Source organism: Haliaeetus leucocephalus, unplaced genomic scaffold (genome assembly GCF_000737465.1).
Source record: "Haliaeetus leucocephalus isolate CR32 unplaced genomic scaffold, Haliaeetus_leucocephalus-4.0 Scaffold340, whole genome shotgun sequence".
Lineage (NCBI taxonomy): Eukaryota > Metazoa > Chordata > Aves > Accipitriformes > Accipitridae > Haliaeetus > Haliaeetus leucocephalus.
This window is the reverse complement of record NW_010972776.1, coordinates 2,306,327-2,325,136: the sequence shown is the minus strand read 5'-3', so window position 1 is coordinate 2,325,136 and position 18,810 is coordinate 2,306,327. Positions and strand designations below refer to the sequence as shown.

General features: G+C 39.6%; 1 protein-coding gene across 1 annotated transcript in view; it reads left to right on the top strand.

The window, feature by feature from the left end:
- The window catches only part of BRWD3 (bromodomain and WD repeat domain containing 3), a 62,452-nt gene that overhangs the window by 1,274 nt on the left and 42,368 nt on the right, over positions 1-18,810 (top strand). Inside the window, exons 3-5 of the mRNA XM_010572401.1 lie at positions 7,255-7,405; positions 9,869-9,967; positions 17,074-17,234. Coding sequence (XP_010570703.1) covers positions 17,151-17,234 — 84 coding nt within the window. The 5' untranslated portion in view covers positions 7,255-7,405; positions 9,869-9,967; positions 17,074-17,150. The remainder of the gene's footprint in view (positions 1-7,254; positions 7,406-9,868; positions 9,968-17,073; positions 17,235-18,810) is intronic.

Here is an 18,810-nt window from a genome sequence, read left to right as displayed (position 1 = left end):
AAATGTGACGTTGAAACTATTAAACGGCTGTGAAATATGTGGAGTGGCTGCGTTTGCTAGATACAAACCATGGGAATATCTGTCATTGAGAAAGGTCAGCTTCCCTCCGCGCTGCCAAGGGGCCGGCTGCGTGGGGATGGCCCTTCTCTCGTGGGGGGGCCCAGAGATGCGCGTGTTCTTACCGGCCTCCGCGTGAAAGCAGCGGGACCGAAAAGTCATTTTGATTTGTTTCCAAAGGGTGCGGATGGCCTTGTTTTCATTTCTAGGAGCTCTGGGTAATCACGTATGGCGGTGATTTAGCAGTTGGAATGCTGTAAACTTACTAATAGCTTTTATAATATTGATAAACCACGTATGTTTGATCATCACTATCTCCCCACCTGGAAGGAATTGAAAGTACCATCTCGCACAGTGCAATGGTGATGTGGGATTTTGACATCGCTGTTGCTCAAACTGCTTTGTAGCTTGCTCAAGAGTCAGTTTTCCACTCTAGCAATATTGTAGGAGCTCAGATGCAGATGGGAGAGCTCCTTGCATCAAGATGAGACGTTTGTACCTGCTGGCTTTCCCTTTCCAAAGTGTATTAAGAATTTAAGAAGAATGTTATGCTTCATCATACCTCTTGTGGATAATTCTGGGACTGTATATTGAGTGAACAGACACGGAGTAAGTACTGCATTCAATAAATTTTAATGCTGTACAGTCTTCCTTGAGAACCTGAAATCTAACTATAGGCTGTTTCAGGCTTAGCTTGTGACTGCACCCGGTACCCAAGAGGAATATTAACAGTGGCAGCATGAAGTCTGGTTTCAGACATACTGGTTTTGCTTAATCAGTTACATTAACGTATACATTTTTTCCATTAATTCTATGGGGCACAGATAGAAAAGCTTTAAACCCTTCTTTCTGTGTATTAGATAGCATTGTTGAAGCTGTGTCCTTTTCTTTGAAATTTCAGAAACGGGAAGCAAACTGGTGTAAAGCGAGTCTTGGAGTTAATGAGAAATTGCTTCTCGCTGTATAGAATTATCAAAAATAAGTATAAGATTTTTTTCATTCCATCTTAAACTAATCAACAGTAATCAGTCCTTTTAGATTGCCTTTTTTTTTCTGGTTATTTAACTGTTTAACATCATTTACAGTAAGGAACAGGACTCTAAAGGAATCGTTACAGTGAGACAGGTTGGTGCTGGGTAGGATGAACTGAGCTTCTCTCTATTAATCGTCAGACTGAAGCTTTCACTGTTGAGGATGTTGAAGAAAGACCTTTTTTCCTCTCCTTGCTTGGGGTCTCTGATGTATTTGGAATTTGGACCTTGGGTGCAGATGATTGTATATTAACCCAAACTACTCGACTTCAGGGCTAGCTAGATGTCTGAACGTCTGGTTTAGAACAAGGCCAGGGTTGTGAAGAACACAAATAACTCTGACCTTCATTTCGGTTATCTCAGTCACATAATGAACTAAAAATAAATTACAGATGCTAGCGATTGGAGATAAAGTGTTTTTCTACCCGTTTCTCCTTTTTCAACACTTACAGACAGAAAACCAAATTCAGTTACAATCTCTGCCTAGTGTTGCAACTACACTGGTCAGGCAGGCCTGAGATAATTGAACCCAATGAGAGTTAAAAACCCAGAGAAGTCTGATTTTTTTTTTTTCTTTGTTTGCCCAGTATTCTGCTTTGGCCAATCTGACAAAGTATTCCTTGCTCTAATTGCTGAGGTTTCAACTTTGTTTTCCATTCTCAGTTTGACTGTTCAGGTTAGCGTTGGTATTTTTCAGAAAATAGACCGATACTCTTGCTATTGAGTATGTTGTTATTGCTCTTGGGGCTTTTGGAAACGGTGAAGATGTAACAACCAAATCGCCTACTAGGTGACTTTTATCTAGGGAATGTTTACTCCCACTTCACTCGAGCTTTTAGTCAAGATCTGAAAACTCTCTGTTGAGATTTCTTTTTCTTTTTTTATTTGAATTTGGTCTTTTACTTTAAATGTCAGGTACCGCAAGGCAGAAGAGTAATTTAAGACACACTAATAAGAATCGTACCTAGCGAGCAAAACCACACAGAGAATACTAGTTTATGTGCATTTGTGTTCCCTTTGTCTTTTCCGCTTATTTCTACTTTGGAGTACTTTTTATGTGCAGCATGTGGCTGCCTGTCTAGGTAATTGTCCAGGTGTACTCCAGAGCGGTTTTTACTTTGTTACTGACAGCCGGTGGTCTTGAGACATGAAACGTGTTTGTAAAGGGGAGGGTTCTCGCTCTACTTATGAAGGCCTGAAGTATGTCAAACTTGCACGCAGTTAGTACTCCTATTTTAAATTAACCGTAGCAGTTCAGTGCGGAGTCAGCAGTTGTACAGACAAGTCAAGCTGAACCGACTCAGATTATCAGAGCAGTCTCCAGTGGCCTGCCCTTTGAAATTTTCTTTCTTTGTTCCTGATAAAGATGACTGCCTCTGGTCTGGTTTTCAAGAACTTTTTGATGGGCTGTCTCTTCTGGCTCAGCCCACTTTGGTCTTGGTGCTGAAGATAAGTATAATTTCAGGAAAAACAGAAAATCAGCTATTGTTGGACAGTGGAGAGTTTGCATCCCTGAACGGCTGTGCTGGTGTGGAACAGCTTATTGGCTTTGGCTTTGAGTTTCTGCCTTACCCATCTGCATTGATCTAAAACTAGCTATGAGTCTGAGGTGCTGTTATTTATAGATATTGCCAATCCCAGCATTAGCAGCAGAGAGATGTTACGGTTTTGTCACCTCGGGAAAATGTCATCTGGTAGCATGGTAGTTCCAACCTGTTCTCTCTGGGGAAACCGAGTGGATAATGGCATTTTAAATTCATGTGTATTTGCATATTGTTGGCATCTTGTGCAAGTCCGGTATCAGCTTTCTTTTGCTGAGATTCCATATTTGAGGTGTTGAGTAACTTCCTGCTTGGTCAGCTGCCTTGGTCCTCTTGGCCTCCTCTGCTGCTTCTTGATACAGTTGTCAATTGATTCTTAATTGATTGTTATTTTGGCAAATGAGAGAAGTGTCCTACGACTGCGTAGAGGTTAGAAATCTGCTGCTGATGCACAACTGCCTGCCTGCCCACATGGGACTGGGTACGAAGGCGTCTTCGAAGGTCTGCGTTGCTGCCTGTGTTGCTTCCATTATGCAGCTCTTGCATCAAGTTTAGTCTGTGCTTTGAAGCAATGTTTCACTGGGCTTCCCAAAAGAGGTGTTTCAGAGCTATCTGGTTCCAATCCCTGGGAAGACAGACATCTTATTATAAGTAGTAATCACAAAGAGTCTTTTTTGTTTGTTTGTTTCCTGTTTATTGAAACCTTCCTTGGAGGAGAAATTGTTGGCAGTCATACCAGGGAATTTTCTTTGTTTGTTTCAGGGATCAACAAGCTTCTTGCCTGTGGTCTTAGCTGCCCAGTGAGGACCCTTTGCTCAGTAGTCTTTAAGATTACATGGTAATGCTCCAACAACAGAAGCATAAACAGGTTTAGGGGTATGACTTTCTCCTAGCCCTGGCGTGACTTCACTAATAGTTCTTTATTTGCAGCTGCTTATCACTGTAGCAACTTATTTGCATATACCAGTTCAAGCAGTCATGACTGCGTTACATTCACCCATGGTTGTTTATGTAGATTTTTTTTATTTTTAAAGAAGGGATTCGCTTTGCCCAAATCTTGAAAGTTTTTAGATCCATAAGACCTGTATGGTTACTGCATCAGAGGACTCTTCTGTGGTGCTGTGGCATTCTTGTGTTCTCACATTTTAACCTTTACAGGGTCCTTCAGATCTTAAGGCAACAAAACATTTTTTTCTTAATAGTTTATCCCAGGGTGCAGAACTTGCTCTCCCTTAGAACTTTTTCAGCCCTTCTGCGTTATTTTAACATGCTCTTTTGAAAGCTCTTGTTAAGCATGGTTTTGGCCTGTATTACTTGTCTCTAATTTTTTCTAATTTTCTAATAACTTTCTAAAATATTTTCTAATATTCTAAAAACATTTTCTAATGTATTTGAGGGGGTGATAATACCCTTGCCGTTGGTTAATTTTGCCATATGGGGTTTGGACTAGCATACACTAAGAGGCATGGCTACAACTGATGCTGAGCTTTGCCTTTTCCCATCCTTCGTTTAATGAAAATCTGGTTTGGGAGACTTTGTTTTTCTCAGCTGCATGTTTGCAGCTTCATGTCTTGGAAGGATACTTAAAATCCATTTACAGCTATCTCATGCAGAGGTGAAGGGAAGGATTTTTGTTTGAAGTTCTTTTGGGAACCTGAAAATAGAATTGCTTGTTTTGCTCTGGGCTGCAGTTTAAGCATTTTATCTGGAAGTTATGGAAAAAAATCTCCAGGAGAGTTTGCTGCTATTGCTGCCTGCCTATGTAGCTGTTTGGTGATAACAACAGTGATAATATTCAGATTAAGGGCCACTTGTTTGGGCTGTTCTGTCTTGTAGAAACATGAAAGTGTGCAGGGAAAGAAGTATGGTACAGCCTTTCTTCTGTAGTATGGCGTGGTTCTGATTGCAGGTGGCAAATCTGGTGAGTAGGGCATGTTAGTAAAGTGAATGGTCACTTTGATACCTGCCTGGTCTGTGCGATATGCTCCATGTTAAATGTCGCTTAGAAAAGTTTACAATCAAATAAAACCATGCGCTAAAATCTAGATGCTTCAGCAGCTCACTTGTGCCAATTTAACTCTGATGATTGATTTGCTGCATTACACTAGGAGAACGGTTTGGGCTTTCTGTGAAATTTTATATTTCCAGAGAGTGATATGGTTTAGGTTTTTCCTACCCTAGAAGCAAAATGTAAAATTCCACAGCTTCTGGATTGGTTACTCTTTTTAATCTTTTAATCTTAAGCTTGATAAATTGCTAGAATTGGCAGTTGTTGACCGAGAAGCATGTTACTAATTATCAGAGATGTAAAAAAAGAATTTCGTACTCAGATTTTATTAAATTACAGATTCTCTCTTTAGATTTGCATTTGCTTCAGATCCTCTCAGATCCCTTACATACTGAAGGGAGGCTAATGCAGGATAATAAAATAATTTGTAGCTTTAACACACTTATAATATTTCAGGAATGACTTAAGAACAATAGGCAAATACAAAAGTTCGGATAATCCTTTTATCTCGTTTTGACTTGTGTTATATCATGTAATTTACAATGAAAGACAATGCATGCTTATACACCAAACTTCACTGGCTGTACAATTGGGAAGGTACCAATATAATTTTGGAACTCTGATTTTGGGTCGGGGTGGGGGAGAAGTTAGAATGGCTGGAGAAACCAATCAGTGCAAGAGAGCAATCATGGGGTCATTCCTTGACGCTCACAGTATGAAAAGTCATGGAATGGGACCATGTTAATGCAGTCATCAGGTTTATCTTTCCTGCAGAGGTACAATTCTTCTGTTTCCATCAAAAGGCCAGAGCCATATCTTTAACATGCAGTGACTGAAAGGATGTGTGGAGAAGCCTGTCTCTCTTCTTAAGAGATTCCATTTGGATTGGAAGAGTTTTGTGGTTGGCTTTAATGAAATGATAATTTGTATATATCATTAGAAAAGCCTTTCCTTTTTTTTTTTTTTTTTTAAATTTAAAATCTTATTTGTGGGATGGTGTTGATCCTGCTTGAGGTGCAGGTGATTACATTATACAGCACATGACTCACTGCCTTGAGCCCCGTAGCACCACTGCTGTTGCCCAATTGGAACGAACGATTTCCCAATGACAAGTAGTAATAATCTGTTTGATGACATAGTTCAGCGAACAATGTTTTGGCAGCAGGTCTGAGTGAAGTACTTACCTTTTCCTCCTTCCCGATGTGTGCCACTCCCTCCGGTGTGCTGGGGCAGGAGCTGGGCATATCCTTGGGGTCTGGGTAGGCAGGATACCTGGGCCTATCAGATGATGCTCTGCTGTTGAAAGAAGTGGTCCTGTTCCTTCCTTTCCACCAGCTCTGACGCTTCCCTGAATCACAGTCAGCTTTGCTAAACCTGGCAGAAAACCTTTCCCTTCTTTTGCCGGGTGAGCGTTCCTAGCCAGGGGAGCTGAAACAGTTCCCTCCGCAGTTGATGAGTGCCGGAGCTGATGCAGAGGGGAGCTTGGTTGTGGTTTTAGCCCAGCTGGCGAATCATTCTGGCTCACTGCAGCTGCACAAAAACTTGCCCTATCCCACCAGGAGGGAACTGCCCTGTCACTGGACACATATGAAGTGGTCATGCAGGAGAGAGGGGTGTGTGCAGGCACATGTCTGCTATTATTTCTTTACAATGACCACTGTTCTGGCCCTTTCAGGTCAGCTTTAGTATTATTTGGCATTAGTTTGTGGCTTGGTAAAACAAAAAAACTGGTTTATGACAAACTCTTTCTTCATAATATTGCAACAGATACAAACGTTGTAAATAGTTCTAACGCAACTATTCTTTCCATCGTCCATCGCAGGTACTTAAGAGCTGAGTGACGTGTTACTGTCGATCTTTAAAAAGGAGATGGGTGTAGCTGTATGTCCTGTGTCAAAGGGGCTAAGTAAGCTCTGATGTTGGGTTTTTGATGGCAGCTAGTAAATATAGTAAAAGTCAGGCAAGTGCAGGGCATTCTGGATGATGAAGCACAGTTTAGTTGCTATTTGAACAGACTGTCAGAAAAACTATTGTCTCTCCATAGAAAACAGTCTCGATCTAAAGGGAAAAAAGAAGAATGTTTTCTTGACATGACAAATTAGGAGCCTACATGTGTGGGTCTTCAAGACACCTACTCCCAGGAGCTAAAAACTGGAGACTGGGTGTTGCTATTCGGATAATGTTTAGTGGTTTTAGGCTTTAGCACGTGTGCTTCTTACAATAATGTGAGCGTCTGGCAAGGGTGTTTCAGCTAAGCAAGAAATGTGAAAAGAATGAACTGAAGGGTAAAAAAGGCTTAAAAAACTCCCCAGGCAGTACTTTGTTTGATCAGAGTACTGCACTGGGAACTCTTGAGTTTCAGGGGTTTTTGTTTGTTATTAAGGGGTATCCTAAATCACGACTGTAGCTACTACCACCTGAAATTTCTGGTCTGACTTTTTCAACGCTCCATGTCACTTTAAAAGACATCTTTGGTGTAATTAATTTTGAGGGAGTTTTCAGGGGGTTTAGACTTGATTTCAGTAACTTTAACACTTCAATACGAGCCAAACAGAGAAGTACCACTAGAAGCAAGAATAAAACAATATTCAAACATCTGCGTTATTTATATGTTTAGGTGGCTGTCAATGCACACATCCCTCCGGATTATCTTCTTAGGATCTGTGAGAGACTTGGACCCCTTTTAGACAAGGAAATCCCACAGAGTGTCCTAGGTGTGCAGACTTTGCTAGGTGTCGGGCGCCAGTCTCTATTAAGGGCCGCAAAAGGTAAGATTCTCAATTTGTGTGATTGACTTTTATTTTAATGATCAAACCCCCTTTTGTTTCGATTCATATTGTGGTGTCTGTGTATATCTGCATGAACCCTGGTTTGTCTCCTATGCCTGTCAGCTTTCTTGCTGCAGTCTTGCTAAAATGCAGTTATTGCTGGCTCTGTTACATACATGTTTCCTTGGTTGAAAATGCCATCTTAAGCAGTTCTTGCCTACAGTTGCTTGATCCTGCTACTTGCTTCCTCTTCCTCTCCTCCCCAGCGTGCTGGACTGGTGTTTGTGTAAATGGTGTGATGAACTGGATTAGAGATTTGATCCATCTGAAATACAGCCATTTTTTTCATTTACACATGCCTGTGTCTAAAATAACCCAGCAGTCTGTATATTTTGCTGGGCTGTTTTTCAGGCTGATTTGTTCCATTTCTTCCTGTTATTTGATTCCCTGGCCACGCAGGCAGCTGTGTCGGCTTCAAGGGCAGGGTGGCATTTGGGGCAGCAGTTAGAGGGTGGGAGAAGGCGAGACTGAGTCTTCCGTGGTAATTCCTGCTTGTCCTTGCTTCAAGTTAATTTGAACGAAAGCCCCCTTTCCTTTCATGAATAGAGCACCAGTCCTACTCCTTTTGAAAAACTGCTCTGCTTGAGATAATGATCCTGAGAGCACAGTTTTGTGTTAAAACTAAACAGATCTGAGAGCCATCTGCTATTGAAAAGAGTGGTTCCTCCCTTTCCTCCTCACTCCACGTCCCTGCCACTTCGTCCCTGTAGGAGCCGGAACTTACTTGATCCTGTGATGTGCTGATTCAGAGAGCTAAAATGTTGCAAAATTTGTTATTGCTGTTGTAGTGAATTAAATTAGCTTTTGGAAGGATCAGAGTGCGGGAGGTGGCACAGGCAGCAGGAGCATCGTTCTGGGAGAGGAGCAGGGATGGGAGAGCAGGACCTTCCTGTTTCAGTGGCAGTTGAGCACTTAATTTACTGCATGCTGTGAAGTCACACTCTGATGCTAACAAGGACTGTAGCATTCTGCTGATCCACTGGATATCACCTGGAGGGATGTGCTGTTTGCAAACACATTTCCTTACGCAAAGTTTTGGGGCTGAGTCTTGTTTGGCCTATGCTTTGCTATAACAGGGTGGAGAACTTGAGGTTTGCAGGGAGGTCTGCAGAGAAACATTCCTTCATTTCACATTCAGTTTGCATCTTAGAAGAAAACAGCAACAAAACGTAAAGAGAAAATAAACATTTTTGTGCAGGGAAACAGAAGTTTCTTAGGTGAATTAGGGGACAGAGGCTAGATGAGTCACTGAAAGATGCAGTGCTTCCTAAGCCGTGTGATAAATTCATTGCAAAGAGATTTCTACTAGATTAATGGTGCAGCTTTTTCCCCTTCAGAAAAAGGTGTTGTGATATTGTGCCATTTGGTGTGTAAACCACGCTCACTAATATGAAACAGCATACCTTTTTCAAAGTTGAAATACATGGATTTCTGCTCCCTCTAGTTGTGCATCAGTATGAAGTTTCCATTTACCGTTAGTATTTATAGGTATTTTGATCTATTTTAGAGAGTATGAGTGCTGTTTTTAATGTGTATGGTTGTAATACTCTGTGGTACAGTTTGGATTTTAATCAGAAGGTGCTCTCGGGAGTCTCTTTGAGTCACGTAAGCTTGTGCACTTCATATTTAGAGATCTAAAGGGTGATACACAGATCCACCAATCTGTGGCACTGTCCTTCTGTTTCAGTCCTTATTCACCATGGAAGCTCATTTCTCTCTTTCCAGATGGCCAGAAATGGAAGAAGTCCAGGTCTAATTTCTGAGGCACTCTGAACAGTCTCAGAAAAATCACTATTGTTCTAGAGAGAAGGCTCTCTGAGGCCAGTTGGCAGCAGATAGCTGGAGAGTCTTTAAAGAAAACAGTCTTCATTTTAAAAACAATTTTTTTGGGGGGGTGGGGTGCAGAGGAGAATCTGAAACAAGGGCATATTGCCACCAATTGCAGGAAAACAGATATATTGAAAAAAAAATCTCACTTTTCCCACTTTCAGGGAGCAAACATGTGCATGTATGTGTATTCTCAAATGTACAGCTCATAAGAAGAGCTCCTGTATGTGTTGGGATTGCCGAAGGACTAAAAGCATGCTGAAGTTCAATCTTGTCTCAATACAAAGTGCACCCCCTTTTTTCCATTCTCTTTTTCTTTCTGTCAGTTTAGGCTCCCTGCTCACCAAGATGAAGCAAAAATAAGCTGAAACCATTTACCGTTATATTGCTTAGGAACTAGAAATCAGAGTAGCAATCTCCTTTAAGTGTTAGATCTCTGACAAACTATTTAAAAAGACAAAATTTCATTTTGGGATGCGGGGAGTGGTGCTTGATGCTCTTGATTCTAAGAATAGGTCAGCTGGACCTGGTTTGGCTGATTGTTTCACTAACCTGCTGTTAATCTTGCCGGTACAGACTTCAGACATACGCTATGGAAAGGATCTGCATTTGCAGCTCTTCACAGGGGCCGGCCTCCCGAACTACCTGTAAATTATGGGAAACCACCGAACGTGGGTGAGTTCTGAAACATACATAAGGTGGTTTTTGTTTTTTTTTTTTTTTTTTTTTCTCTGTATTTTTATTACTGTTCTAGCTGAAAGTTACTCTTACTGAGTGAAACACTAGTATGGGTTTGCATTAATGGCTTTTTTGACATTTCACTGTGAATTAGTCTGAAAAAAGTTTCTCACTGACAACAGAATAACCCTTTTCGTATTACTTAGGGTTGGGTATTCCATAATGTGTGTACACATGTTAAAACATTGCGGCCAAGTTGAAAAGCTTTGCACGTTAACTTCCTGTTCAGAGAGCAATGTGCTTGAGTATTTTTTTATTATGCACCTACATAATATGTACATATGCTTATAATATTGAATAGGCATGGTCACAGGAGCATGTAGACAATCTTTTCATTCAGGAATCTTAGCCAGAACAAAGCGCCTGGCTCCCTGGGAACTTTTTTGACTCAAGAATTCATTTTAGTTCGATTATGACGGAAAACAGACGACTTGCAACATCCCTCTTCAAAAAGGAAATAATCACCAAACCAACATTTGTATTACTTCAGTTTCACTTGTCCACATAGTTAGATAAAGAACTTGTATAAAGCATAGATATACGTAGGCATTCAGCTTACATATCATCAAAGAGCTTCTCTGTTTTGCTTGAACTGAAAAGTATTTTCGTTGTATGGTCTGAACTTTCATTAACTATTTTTATAGCAAACAAATTTGATTCTTACAGGCATAAATATAAGTCCTGTTGGCCATGAGTTGTGTCTTACTAGGGTATTTGATCTGTATTTACCATGTTAGTGTTTGTGCAAATATATAGACTTTTCCTGGTTTCTTAGGGAATCCATTCACGTATGTTTCTCCCATCCCTTTGGAGCTGTAGGGATGATGATGGCAGTCTTCTGTTTTTACCATATCTGTTCCTCTATTTGTGCTTCTGCACTTTCTCTCTCATTACTAAAAATTGATCTTTGTCAGACACAAAAGTGACAAAGCCTGGGCTGTTTGTGGTTGAAATCGATAGCACGCTTTGCATAAGGTCTGTGGTGTTGTGGCAGCAGTGTGATGGAATAGCAAAGTTAATTATGGGTCTTCTGTATGAAAAAGAAATGGCCATTTGCCTGGAACTAGTGCATAGGGAACTATTGCATTAGTACTTTTCCTGCTTTTGTCAGATAATTTATGAGTCATACTGTGGATGTTAAAAAAAGAAAACTATTTCCATATATTAGTATGGTTACTTCTGTACATATCTATGTATTTATTCTTTTAGGCTGGTTCTGCAGTTATTTTATTGTTAGCAGTTGGGCTGATGGATTACTAATAGGCTGGATTATAGATTTATTGCACACACTCAACTTCTGTAGTTGCATTTCTGTAAGGACTCCTGGATCAGTTCTTTTATAAGAGGAGAATCAGACCATGTGTTTTTGGAATATGCAGTATTATTAATGAACCATACTAGCAGATTGGACTTAAGCATTTGTCATGCTTTCATGAAAAAGGTCTGGGCTGCTTGCTTGGTGACTGTTTAGTGACTTAGAGAACAGAATGATTTGTTGATTTTGGTGTTTTCCTATGAATCATTTTTTAAGAAATGCAGAGGTGTTATATGGAAAAGGGTCTTTTATAGCCAGGAATGAATTTTTATAAGTATTAATTCTGGGAAGAATACAGTCCTCCTTGGTGTAGATACATAAACTACTAGTAGGAGAGGAAAATGCATCTAAAGATTAAAATAAGTTGACTATACTTAAGCTGTACAGGAGGCAGGAGTTTGGTTTTGGGATTTCCCATTGTTAATCGTGAAGTGGAAGTCACAAAATTCTTTTGTGTATATTTGTGCAAAACGGGTGCTTTTTTCTAGTGAGTAGTGACAGCCACAGATGCTGCAGTGTGTGTGTGTATTGTTCTAAAATACAAGACGAAGAAGTATGCCCAGCCTCTTTAATATTTTGGCATAATTGTGAGTTCCCATAGTGTGCTGGCTTAGTCAGATTGAGTTTTCTGGAATTACTTGCTGAAGTAGTTGGGCTGAAGTAATAGACACCCATAATAATTTGTGTTCATGAGTGAGATGTAATGATTATGTAATTGCCAGTGTAGACTGGTAAATAAGGTATAGAACTAGCAGCTAAAAATATTCTTACATTGTTTCCCTTCCAGTAATAAAGATTTAAGCTTACCACCAGAAGTGTGTTTTTCTGCTGTGGGAATAGCATTACTTGTGGTTGCCTTCCCAGCTGGAAGAGTCGGTAGCTGCAGTGGTTTGCCTTTCCATCTGGTTGGGGTTGGGATGCGACCTTGTGATCTGTACTCCAAAATAAAAGGTCATGGACAGTGGAACTGGAGCAAGAAATCAGTGTTGCCTTTTCCCAGCATGTTTGTGCAGAGCCAGGAATCTTCTGGCTGGGGGAGTCTCCGAGAAAGTGCTGACCTGTGGAAGTCGTTCTCAGGCACATGTTGTTTGTGTGTTGAGTCTTGGAGGACTGTGGTGATCTGCTGGGGGAGGAGAGGAAGGGAAAATGCTGTCGTAGCTTTATGCTGCTGACAGGATAACAAGGTGAATACAGTGATGATGGTCTTTTTGACTGTTTCTCTGGAGGTTTTGCAGTAGTGGTATGTTTAGGACTCCCTTTGTGCTCTTCCAGTCAGAAAGCTGAAAGATTGGTCATACAGTACCTCAGCAATGGGAGTTACTCACATATGATAAACTTGCTTTTGAATACTACTTTGATTTTGTCAGGACTTTTTTTTTTTTTTTGGCAGGCAACACAAAGCAGATTAGAAAGAAGGTTGTTTTCCCTCTTTTGTTGATTACCAGAGCTGTTCTAACCCAAGTATGAAAATCTTTATGTGGGTAACTGTTGTTAGTGAAAATAACAGAGAATTTGAAACCAGAAAGTTCATAGCATAGTCCCAATGAACAAGCAATTCAGCTCTATGGAAATTTACAGTCAAGGTGATCCAGCTACCTTAGGCCTGCCAAATAGCAGTGCTCTGATGAGGTCAGAAATCAATGATGTTTCTCTGCTGTAAATGAGTTCCGTGAGGTCAGCAGCTATGAAAGCTGGAACACTTTGTTCTTTTGGTGCTTTTACTGGGTCTAGCTGTCTTTGTGGCCACACATCCACTCTCTGAGAAGATATTTTGCATGTGTGAGCCAACTGTGTTTATTTCCCAGCATTCTTATGAAATCAAGACTTGTGTTTCTTCTGCACACTGTGAGTGGTACCCAATCTTCATATTTGATCAGGCCCTGCGATGAGGTCACAGCTTACTCATTACATGTCCTGGCTATGTAAGATGTTATGTCCTCTTTATGAAGTTGTAGTGCTCATTACAGAGGGTAAAATAGTATGTGAAGTCATCACCATTGATACTAGAGAAACTATTTTTTAAGACAAATGTTTGTACCACTATTCTGTTTTCTATTTTTCGCTTGCAAAAACTGGAGTGAGGCAAGGGTTTATAGGGAGAGGAAGAATTGAAGCAGTTTGAAACCTGCTGCAGCTAGGTGACTTTGTCTATGGTGAAATGTTTTAATTCCTTCTGAAGCTGTGACTTAACTTTGAAATTTGTCATGTCTGATGATTGTTTTGTAAATTTTGTTTTCACTGATGGGTTATTGTTGCAGGGTTTTGGTTTTATCCTTCCTAGGTGAGCTTTCTTGCAAGGGTTTTTACATTTGTGCTGTTACTGCTAGTAGAATGGATTGTGATTCAAGAATTACTGTTGTACAGCGTATATGACTCCCCTCTGCCCCCTGCAACTGTGCCCATACTTGCACTAAGAACTCTAATTTTCCTGAAGGTGTGATCTTCAAGGACCGAGGACTGTGAGAAAGAAACAGAAAAATGCATGCATTTTACCATGTCACCCTTGACTAGTACGACAGGTTGGCAGTTTGAGGAAGCACTGGTGTGCGTCTGTAAGCCAGGGCTTTCCCCAGCATGCCAGGAGCTGGCTGTGCTGGTGCTGAGGTGGGAGCAGGGAGAGAAAGCCCACCTCTCATGGCAGCATCAGAGGCATTTCTGTACCTAGGTAGGAGTCATTTCAGCAGCTGGAAGTGAGGAACTTCATCTGAGAAGGCAGCCCTTCTGTTTGTGGACAAAACTAACTTACTTTTTTTAACAAGAAGGCTAGATGTGCTCACTTTTTATGTCAAATAACATCAATGCAGTTTTGAAAGTTTTTCCTGGCAGGGAATAGTGAGGGGGTAGACTTGGCAGCTCTTGCACCCAATATGGCACTAAGTACAGCAGCTAATTAGATAGGTTGCTAAAAGTTTTTAGGGCTACTATGTTGCTACTTCTCTGTGTGGGAATTGGGTGGTTTTTTAGTGCTTTTAGGCCTTACGAGTGCAGTAACTTTATTGTACTGAAGAAAACAAACTTAATGGGGATTTTTGTCATGTGTGGGTAATTCCCTATTTAGATATTGTGTATTAATCTTCCACCAAAAAATAGGAGAACTGGAACTGGGGAGGTTTGTTTTGTTTCGTTGCAGGTTTTTACTTTGCAGTGCCTTTGAAGGCAGTGATAGTTTATAAAGTGTGGGCAGACAAAAATCTCGGTCACAGCTTTGTGTGTGTGGCATAGGTTTCTGGTATGCCCTAAGCATTTTTATAGTGAGGATCAGATACATTGAATACATGCTACTTTTTGTTCGAAGATGCTGTTGCTTTGATGAAGATGATACTCCTTATGGCACAACAGTAGTTCTGTATTTCTCTGAAACTTGTGATTGAAGCGTTTCATAAGCAGTGCTTTTTATTCTTTAATTATCCATGGGAGATTGAGGAGTCTTGTCCCCATTGTGCAAATAGGGAAATAGACACAGAAAAAAGTGAAATTACTTTCACGTCCTCTGAAGTTGAACTGATTGCAAGTCTGGGAATCGACCAGAAAAGTTAGGCGCCATGGGCCAAATGAAAGGCTGTGTGAGTTAGGTGCCTGACTATTCACTGTACCTTTTAGAGTTTGCTTCGTGTGATTTACAGCAAACAGCAGCAGTAAATTTTCAGAAGGATTGCATAGGAACACTGTAGGACGCAGAAGGTGTTGTGATTATTGGGAATATTTTGAGATGCGAGTATACCTTTTTGATTCACGCAGTTCTTTGTGTGCTTAAAAAAAAATGTTCAAAGCCATTTGAAATTGTTTAAAGGCAGATACACTGTTATTATGTACTTAAGTGATTTAAGCATTGAAAGGCACAGCAGAGCTACCGTACTGCTAAACGACTACATCTCTGTGTTGTCCTAACAGTGTCCACAGTGTGGGGGAAAGGGAGGTGTAACATTTTTAAGAACTTAACTTTTAAGATGGCATACCTAAATAGTAAATAGAGTAATGTGTAGGCAAACCTGACGGTACCTTTGTACAGCATTTATCACTACAGGATCTCTGTGCCTTCCTGTGGGGAAAAAGGGTTAAAGATTTCATTTTTACTTTGCTAGGGGAGACAGTTTCATGTAACAGTTCCTCTATAATATCAGGTATCAATTGAATAGTAGGTCGATAGTAAATTAATTTGGTTTAGTGTGTTTTGCTTTTTTAGTATTGCTGAATATGTGTTTTTACATGAAAAACAAATATTGACTGAAGGTGAGGTCACGCTGGGAGCCTGACGACTTTTGCAAGCATCTACACCTTTTATGGAACTTTTTTTTCCTCATATGTAGTGTTTCAGTTGCATTGAGTGATTAAAAATATTCCAAATTTCAGAGCATAAAACTGAGAAATGAAAATACTTTCTGCAAATCTGGAAACAATTTATTTTCCTTGCCCATTTATCTCTCTGCTTGCATATAAATACTTCAGTTGTGTAAATTTACAGAAGTGTTATGGGTTAGTAACCCTTTGAAATGGTGCTTCTTGACTTTGTAGATTTTTTTTTAACATGTTCCATGATCTTTTTTGTGTAGATAGGCAATGATACGTTGATACAATTAAGAAAATGGGTCAAGTTGTTCACTATACTTTTAAACGAAAGGACTGAAAGGCACTAAAGAGCTTCGTGCCGCTCCTGTGAAGCCCTGCCTACTTCAATGTGCAGTAGACAAGATAAGGGGTTTCTTCAGGGAGCCTGCTATCGCAAGGACTCAGCGAAACCCACTGATATAGCAATGTTAGATCCTTAAGTGCCATTGAAGAAAAACTCTCAAAACTTTAAAATCCAAAGTTCAAGTGGTATAAATTAGGATAGGTGAAATTCAGTACCCCAAATGATCTCAGATTACGCATCAAATCAAAGATTAGAATTAGGATCTTTCTGTGTTCTACAGCCATAAGCCAGCAAAGGCACATGAGTGCCTGTTTCCTCCTTTTCTTGTCTAGTGGAAAGATTCATAGTTATCATCAGTGAAACTGCTAACAGTGCTTTTTTACATGATGTTTTTCTGTATTTAGATTTCAGGCTGTTCTTGTAAGGACTCCTAGGTTTAGCAATATGAAATAATTTGTTGTTGTTGCAGTTTTTTCTTGTGCTTGCCATTCTTTTGACTGGGGCTTTTTCCATTAGTGCCACGTATTTCTTATTCTTCAGTTACATTGCCACAGAAATGCATCGATGTTGCTGCTGCTGCTTATAATGAGAGAGGTTTTGTGAGGAACATGTGGAAGACCATTGACCCTCACGTATGATCTGGAACTCATTTCAAAGAAGGATTTTGATCACAAAAAAAGCACTTAAACTATTATTATACTCAAAAAATAAATTTGTCGTAATTGTTTTAAGGAAATTATATGTTACTAATACCATGTTTGCCAAATCCATGTAGAATAAATGTACCTGTTGCCTGTTCATGAACTGAACACTTGGAATAACTTCTAGCTGTGATGGGAGCTTTATTTTGCTTTAATTTTTGTATAAGAAAGCAGGTGCAATGTGTGGTGTGGTAGATATTGAAAGGCTTCATCAGGAGTGGGCTTTCTTTTTACAAGACTGTACAGAATGTTCTGATAAGGTGGAAGGGGCTCTGATTTATTGATTATAAAAATAAAGCTGTTACCAAATGTTATATTTGATTTAATATTTATTTACTTTGAGCTCTGGTCAAAATTAATGTATTTGTTTTCCTCTTGTTTTGTTTTTTTCTCCCAGTAAATATAATTTCTGCCAGGCAATTAACTGGATATGGACGTTTCAGCCACTTGTTCCCAACGTCCACCTACCAACACATGAAAATGCATAAGAGGATTTTGGGACATCTATCATCTGTTTATTGTATAGCCTTTGATCGCAGTGGGAGAAGAATTTTTACAGTAAGTTTAAAAATTTTACTTTTCTTGGAAGATTGCTTTGCTTGGTTTGATTTCTTTCTTTCTTTCTTGAGTCCTGCAACAGCCTTTTAGTCACTGATTGAGATGCAGGCATGGCTTCCAGAAAAAGAAGGGAAGAAAAATCTTTAAATGTATGGAAAACCCATCTCTTTCTATGCTAATTTTCACTTTTCACTTGACTTGGTATTTTAAAATTGCTCATGGCTCTGGTAGACTGAAACTTAGTCAGCTGTTTGCTTCCCCATGTAGAACCTTACAGCAGGGTTGTTCCGGTCCAAAGCTTGCAACCCTCACTTGAGACATGTGCTCATTCTTCTTTATTTATCATCTTTCTTGCTGAATGGCACCTGCAGTGTTCTGGGATTTGGATTTAATTTGCATGCTGCTTGCTGGGTTAAATCTTAACACTTTTTTTAAAACTACGTTTTACCTTTTGGTAACCTTGGAAATGCTGGCAATCCTTTCCTTACATTTCAGTAAAAACTTGTTGATGAATAGAAGACCTCATTACTTCATCTACAATTTACTTCTCAACTAAATTTACTTTCTAGAACTTGTAGTATGTCAGTGAATATATGAATATTATTTTAAGTTTTTCTCTAGAATATATTAACATACATTTCTGTGATATTGCCCTTGCTTTTTGTTGTGCATATTTAAAAATTAACAGCTTTTTCAAATTAACAATGCATCTTTTAACTGTTAATGTTAATCTCTGTCTTGTCTTGTCTTTGCCCTTGTCTCTTATCAATAGGAGTTTAGAAACAGATTATCTGGCAGGCTAATTGTTGCCTTTGTATTCTTGCTAGCTTCTCCACTCATAAATTGGTCAGATAGAGATGTTGTTAATGATAATTACTCTGGGTCACAGTGAGGGCCTTTCCATTTTCGTTTATGCCATAAAGAAATCTTTCTCATCTGCAGTTATATGAAGAACTGAAAGTGATTTGTGTTTGAATTTAGCTGCAGTTAATAAAATGTAATTTAAAGTCAAATGATGTTGATATTGCAGTTAGTTTTATTGTGTTATGTTCCTGAATATATAGTAGCAATCCTAGCCCCCTAGTGTTAGTATTCTTTGTAGTATCTGAATAGTGGAAAGGTCTGTGAACTGTCTAAAAATTCTTGGTAATATTGGGATTAAGTATGAAATTATGTAGCTGCTACTATAAGTAAAAATATTTTACAGTGATATGCATTGGATATGCTTTTGAATTGTGTCCTGTCCGGAACTGAAATCTCACTGAAATCGCATTTCAGTTGCATGTGATGTTGCATGGTTTCTTTCTTTGAGTGGTCCAACTTTCTTCTGTTAACAGAAATTGAACCTCATAGTACAGCTGCCTTACGGCTCCAGGAGCACGGCAGAGGCTCTGAGATCCCTCAGATGCTTAAGTGTTATTTTTCCTTAGAGCTTAAGTCTTATGATCACTTTGATTTTACTACTGGCTTGATCTGGCTCACACAGATAAATAGGTCTTTTGGTAGTATGTAATGAAACATTTTATCTTCTTAAATTTACTTTAATTACTACTGAACTGTACTGAGAGGAGTTGTA